General features: G+C 43.5%; 1 protein-coding gene across 1 annotated transcript; it reads right to left on the bottom strand.

The window, feature by feature from the left end:
* Positions 1-3,022: 3,022 nt before the first annotated feature.
* Positions 3,023-6,285, bottom strand: LOC104464558 (oxidative stress-responsive serine-rich protein 1-like). Its single transcript, XM_010077296.1, has 3 exons — positions 6,164-6,285; positions 4,383-4,493; positions 3,023-3,707 (listed from the first exon to the last, which is right to left on the bottom strand). The coding sequence occupies exons 1-3, from the start codon at positions 6,238-6,240 to the stop codon at positions 3,023-3,025; spliced, it is 873 nt and encodes a 290-aa protein (XP_010075598.1). The 5' UTR covers positions 6,241-6,285.
* Between the last annotated feature and the right edge of the window lie 380 nt (positions 6,286-6,665).

Genomic DNA, 6,665 nt, shown 5'->3' with positions numbered 1-6,665 from the left:
ACAAGATTGCAGGTGCTGGCGCTTCGGGAATACACAATCCAGGGTGTCTTGTCTTGGAGCTGGTGCAAACGTTACAGAGGGGAGAGAGCAGGCGGCTGGAGTCAGTCACGGGACTTCCCCTGGTTTACAAGGAGGGGGTGGAAATCGGGCTGTAGAATCCAGTCCTTTGATTTTTTTTTTTTTTTTTTTTTCCCCCAGTGGCCTGATTCAGCATCTGCCAATGTAAAGTTTGGCTAGGACTCAGTTTGGCTTCATGAGGCGAGGAACAAATTTCATTGATCCAGGGTGCCTTCTGCAACCTGCTTTGGTTGAGCTAGTCCTGAAACTAAACAGGCAAGTAACTTGTGAAGTGCTGGGGGTGAAGGGAAACCACTGAAAAAAACCCACCCTGGATCTGCTGTGCAAGCAGTCCCAGAGAAGATGCTGTTCGCTAGTGAAGCTGGAGGTCTCAGGCAGGCAGCAAGCAGGAGTCACTGAGTGGTCGGGGGAGCAAAGTGGGTGAGCTGAACTGGGAAGGCTTTGAAGGAAACAGTGAGTTTGGGTTTGGGACCTCTCTCAGAGGAGAGGTTTGAGCAATGCAAATGTCAGCAGCGATGTTTCAATATGTTTGCTACAAGCCTGATAGTTGCAGTCAGGAACCCAAAATATCTGCCCTTCCTTTGCCACCAGCAGCACTAGACATGCTTAGACGCTAACATGAACAGTAGTTCAGGCAGAACGCAAAACCGCTGAGTTATTGTCTCTTTCCCCCTTTCCTGCTCCCCTCACTACTAGTTACTCCTGCCCTGCACAGGACACTACAGAATGTGCCTGGAGAACCTGCTCTCAAGACTCTTCCCTCCCATCTGGCCTCCTGGCAATCTAGATTCACTGCTCAGCCCTAAACTTCAGGGGCTATCTTGGACTAGTTTAACCTCCACCATTTCCCCAGCTCCCCTACTCTCCCTGGACGCAGCAGGTCTGCTGCACAGCTGACAATGGCCTTGTGCCCTTCCAGCATCATCCCTCGCTACCAGTTTTATGTAGCACCAGCTTGAAGGTCTAGATGCTTCCAGGGGTTTGTGCAGGCTGTATTAAAGAGAAGCAGGACTGTGCGGAAACAACTGCACCGAAGTGACCTTGAGCCAGGCTGCCACACCGCATTTCTGGGGAAAAGAGCCTCGCTGTGCCACTTTGCAGGGCTCCAGCTGCAGAGGGGAGTGGGGACAACCAATACTGGTTGTAGATAATGGTATTTGTGCATGTTAGAGACCTGTGCCCCAGCTTCAGACACACGGCCTCCAGGTCACCACTCACTGAGAGGCAGGGTAATTGTCAAAGAGTCGAAAAGGGAGAAATATTGCATCTAGCAACAATACCTTCCAACAATTTTAAACAGGGCACAAAACCAAAACATGAGCAGAACACAAGCAGGCATCCTCTGCTGAAGCAGAAATAGCCTTTGAAAAACAACAGCAAAGATAACTAGTACTAAATATTTACATTTAAAAGCAAAGTACATGTTATACCAGATTTACTGTAGGGAGAAAGACAGGAAAGTGAGGAAAAAAACAAACTGTGTGGGGGTATGCAGGATAGGGCTGGAAGAGGAAGGTGAAGGGGACAGTAAAGTACTAACCCAAGAAAATTTAGAAAGTGATTAAATTTAATTTGAGAGTTTGAGCCAATATCACATGCTAAATAACTGCATGACACTGAGAAGCAAAGTAACAGTTTTAGTTGTATTCTTATGTTATTTGGATTTGTTTGAACTTTAAATCTGAGCTTCCTGGATTCACAGTGTAAATTTTAGGGGTGATTAGAATAAAATCTACAGACAACGATTATCATCTAGAATGTCTGAGACTTCTCTAGCACGCAATACAAGGCCAACTGTATCTGCTATAATCTATTTTTATACAACTGGTTGTGACTCGTTGGCTGGCTGACCACTAATTTTTATGTGTGCAAGTAAAAAATCACAGTATTTACTCAAACATTGTTGTTTAGCATATGTGTACAGCTAACATTGAAAGGAGACTTCAGTGTTGTTTTTTTAAAAAAAGGGTCTTGAGGGGAGATGAGTGTAAGTCAAATCATCAAGTCTTTAATTTGCTGGGTTTTGACAAACATTTATTAATGCAAGTCTCAGCAACATTTTTTATTTCAATATTTTCAACCAGAAGGAACGTTATAGCTCCACACCACAAAGCCCATACGATACACACTTCCTGCTTACGCTATTTCCAACTGCTTTGTGTATCAAACATACTCAGAAACAAGCTGTATAGATGGCTCCACCATCTCCACTTCTGAGACAGCATGGCCCAAAAAAACCTGTTAGCTGGCTTCGCTCCTCCCTAAATTATTCCATCTGTAAAGCACAAATAACAAAATATATTTTTGCTTCTAAGAGCTTCACTTATCTGCAGAAAAATAGAACTGCTTAAGAGTGATCTAGTTAGATTCTGAAAGGGTCCAAGCACACGCTCGCACATTCTGTACCTCACAACAAATTCGTGAGGAGGAAGCACTCACAATTTGATCCAACTAAAAAAGAGCCAGTGTTCAAGGAAACGAGATCCATCCTATCCAAAATACTGAATGCCTTCTCCTTCTTCTCTCTAGAGCAGGATGAGGATAGAGCTGTAGCTACGAAACATTTCTCTAAGTACTGGGACACATTAAGAATGAACCTTCCAAACACTGCAAAATTTCAGAACAAAACCTAAAAGCCTTTTTTTTTTTTTTTCCAAAACAATAGTGAAACAGCATACAGAGGTTGAATATCCACAGCACAAACCAAAAACCAAAGGGAGTTCATTTGATCTACAGTGCTTTTGTTAAGGTATTCGGAGACTTCAGTGCATTCTTTTTAGAACTAAGCTCAGAAACTATATCCTATTTTTCATTTTATTACAAAACTAAACTGTATGAGGCAAAACATTTGATCAAACACACAACAGTGAAAACGTGGCACTGACAAGGCATTTAACGCAACCATTATCACAAATTCCGATTCAGGATTCTCTGTTGTTTTCAGTCAGGTGTACATCATTTCTGCCATGTGAGACATTTTCTTGGGAATATACAGGTAGTACTCCATGTATCCCGAAAGATCTTCAATAGTCACGTCATCCACAAAGGCTCGAGCTTGTTCAGAACAAGATCTAGGAGAACCTGAAGAGGCTGTCCCACAAGGGGATCTATTTTGAAGCGACTGGGCATGGACTCCTAGGACCGCCTTTTCGCACTCTGACAGGACGCTCCGTAAGCCGGAGAAGGAGTACACCTCCATGGTTCGCCACTGTTTGCACTGGCATTTCTTGTCCGTACAAGGGCACTGCTTGCTGTTGCTGAGCATGGATAAGGTCTGGAAATCTGAGGTTTGGCTAGAATGCAAGCTAGTTTCAAAGGATGAGGAGAGAGCAGGGCAATTCTCTCTTGACTTCTCCAAAGGCTCTTCAGTGGTGAAAGCTTCCAAAGGTTCAGTTCTGTCATGACTGGCCTCAAAGTGAGAATCGTGCCTGTCCTTCGTACCGTGTTCTGCTGTAACGAAAATGTCTGAACTGATATTACCCTTTGATGTGTCTGCCTGGGTTTTGTGTTTCAGCTGGCTGTTGGCTTTCATATTGCAATACGTAAACTTGGGAGGATGCAGGACAGGAGACTTGGAGCGTCTGCGACGTGGGACTCTTGCCGTTCCTCTGGAAGGCTTTCTCACACACCTGCAGGGTTACAACAGGCGAGCAAGTAGGTAACTCCAGACTCTACACCAGAGCTCACTAAGCTAAATGTGCCTAAAAACGTTTTAGAAGGAGTTTGGTTTTTTTTCTGCTTAGAAGAATCAGGTGACCCGTCACTTACAATCTCTTGACAGGAACAGTGGAGGAGCCTGAAGAAACTGGGGCTCCTCCAAAGGACAGACACATACAAACAGCCCTATTTCAAAGGTACTTCCCCCACATCTTCTGTGTTAAGCAAATGACACTCTGTCATCCCAACTGGAACTGAAGTGCAGAACCTGGATATTACTTGGAGCTGCTGACAGAATTGCTTTGAATATCCAGATACTTCAATACAGAAATAAAACAACCCAAGGAAGAGGTGAGAAGGGGTTGAAAATGTATAAGACTTGAAGAAAAGGACTTCTGAGGGAATCAGTAGTAAATAAAGTTTTAGGTACCCTCTCTAGGAAGAGGCAATATTGTTTTTAAAGTCTTTGATGAAAGTCCCTTAAAAAACATCATATCAAACAGTTCAGGTAAAGTTTTGTAATAGAAAGGAGAGAAAAGATACGTTAAAGCAACTAATTAACAACAACTTTCACTGGAAACAGTATGCAAGTGTTAAATGCCTCAAACCAGAAACACATGCAGGGTGCAGTGAAGGGTATGTTTTACCCATGCCATGCTTCCTTCGAGCAGATGGTCTGTTGCTTGGCTCCATCCATGGCTGCTCTTATCGGTGTTCTGAGAATCGTCCCATCGCCCACAGACAGAGCTGCAATACATCTGAGTAAGAAGGAAAATGCCACGTTACAGTAAGGCCTGAGCACACTGCTTCAGAGTTCTAGATTCAGCCTGTTCGCCGTAGATGTTTAGCCAAGTTTGCAGCCTTGGCCTCCTCTACAGTCAGTGGTTAGAAACAGGATATTACAGGGATTTATCTAACCACTCTTACTAGTCTGACCTCAGTTGAGTGTCTAAAGATAGAAGAGATGAAATGAAAGGAGGCCAAAATGCCCAGAGGCTGATGTCATGCCCTATATGTACCAAAATGACACATTAAAGGAATGTAACTTGGGTTCCAAATGTTCTTGTCAGACAATAGCTGTTAAAGGTAGACTCGTACCCATCTAAAATGCAAAGTCAGGAACCCACAGCAGCAGGCTGAGGAGGAGTCAGTGGAGCAGTGGATGAGGTACAACAGTCAAGGACAGATTACTGATTTATTTCTCATTAAATTTCCCAGATAAACATGGAATGAAAAAAACATCTGGTCCTGGAGGCTCAGACAACAAACAAATGCCTCAGCATGTGAATCTATCTACACAATGGCTGTATGTGTGATTTGGAACATGGGATAGGAAATCGTAAGAAATGGGGCTGAAATTCTGGCAGAAGAGCCCAAGTACTCTGCCCAAAGCTGATCTTAAGGGTTTAGTCACAAGACTTGAGCTGTTCAAAACGCATGCCTGCAAAACAAGATCTTTTTATGCCTAAGAAGATACCATCAGGAATCAACCAGAATTCCACATAGTCTGTCACTGGCAATACATCAACAGTGGTACACTTAATAAGCATAGCTCCTTGTTAGAGAACAGCTATTTTTTTTCCACATTTAACATAAGACCTCCTGAATTAGAGGAAACAAGTAGCAAAGTAAAATATACTTCAACATGCAGAGAAGGTCGTGAGTTTGCAGCACTGATAGCTATGGAGATGAATTCACATGGTAACATTAATTATCAGTCCAAAGCTTTCTCCTGAAGTCTTTTGGGAGCTCACAGACAGAAGTGAACTACCTCACAAGTGTCACACTGCATAATTTTATTAAGTCCTCCTTTTAAGGAAGCCACTTACACTACATATTATCAGTATATCCAGTGTATTATGGAATAAGTTTTTAGTATAAGAATGTCTGCAGACATTTTACTCTACAAAATCCCCCCAAATTAGAAATGAACAGTGCTCATATTTAACCTGACAATTTCCCATGAGACTGGGCCCTCCAGCACACTACGAAGTGATGGTGCTGTCCTTCAGATGCTTTCCAGGAACATCTTAATGCACTACAGTAAAGGCTGATAATGTGGTTGAAGACACCAGCATTTGCATGAACGGACAAACAAGTTCTGTATCACACAAGGCAATGACAGCTACCACAACAGTTAAGAGTGGGGTCACTGCTCTGGGCGAGTCATTTCATGTTTTCATACAGTCATTGTGTAATTTCAGTTGCACTGTGTCAAAATTAGTCAATAATAAAGTACTGCTTTGCCTATTAGACAGTTTCTAATGACTCCATTTGATGTGAAGTGATGAGGTTGTCTCCTCGTGGAGAGTAAGGAACCTTTCACCAATCTGTGACATTTGTTTTGAGATTCAGAATAAAAGAAAACAAACACAAATATTTAATGAGAAAACGACAAATTACATGGTTCTTTTTGTTGCTCACTTACCCTGCTGCATCCACTCTCAGCTTTTTGAAAGCTGTCTGCAGACTCTCTTCTTCTTCATCTTTAGCTTCCAAGTCCATTGATGAGTTATCAGCGTGCAACTAGCTGTGCCATATAGAATAAACTAAAATACAGAAATCAGGAGCTGATGTTGAGGTCTGAACACACGTGGACTCTACAAAACTGACATAACATGTGAATGATGCTCATTCTTCTGCGGGCAATCTCACTGCCTTCTGACCAGTCCTGTCCAGTACTTTTCACTGTGAACTCCAAACTCCGCGTTTCTTAGACCAGGCACAGCCTGTGCCAAAAACAACGGAGCGTCTTTCTTCACAGGGGAACAGACTACATATATATCTGTCAACTAGCACCGCTTCGGGCCGTGAGCACGGCCCCGCCGGAACAGCCAGGGACAGCCAGGCACTGCCACCACCCTTGAGGGCCCGTCCCTGCTGTCATCCCGAGTGACAACCCAACACCCCCCTGGCGCCGGGAACGGAAC

This window comes from Pterocles gutturalis, unplaced genomic scaffold, assembly GCF_000699245.1.
Source record: "Pterocles gutturalis isolate BGI_N339 unplaced genomic scaffold, ASM69924v1 scaffold34228, whole genome shotgun sequence".
Taxonomy (NCBI): domain Eukaryota; kingdom Metazoa; phylum Chordata; class Aves; order Pterocliformes; family Pteroclidae; genus Pterocles; species Pterocles gutturalis.
Note: the sequence above shows the minus strand (reverse complement) of the source record. Positions and strands in the feature narration are given on the sequence as shown.

Excerpts from the sequence above, each read along its gene's own strand:
- LOC104464558 (XM_010077296.1), bottom strand. The coding sequence starts at position 6,240 with ATGGACTTGGAAGCTAAAGATGAAGAAGAAGAGAGTCTGCAGACAGCT. Across the intron at positions 4,494-6,163 it reads CTGAGAGTGGATGCAGCAGG|ATGTATTGCAGCTCTGTCTG; the intron begins GTAAGTGAGCAA and ends CTTCTTACTCAG. Across the intron at positions 3,708-4,382 it reads TCGAAGGAAGCATGGCATGG|GTGTGTGAGAAAGCCTTCCA; the intron begins GTAAAACATACC and ends GTAACCCTGCAG.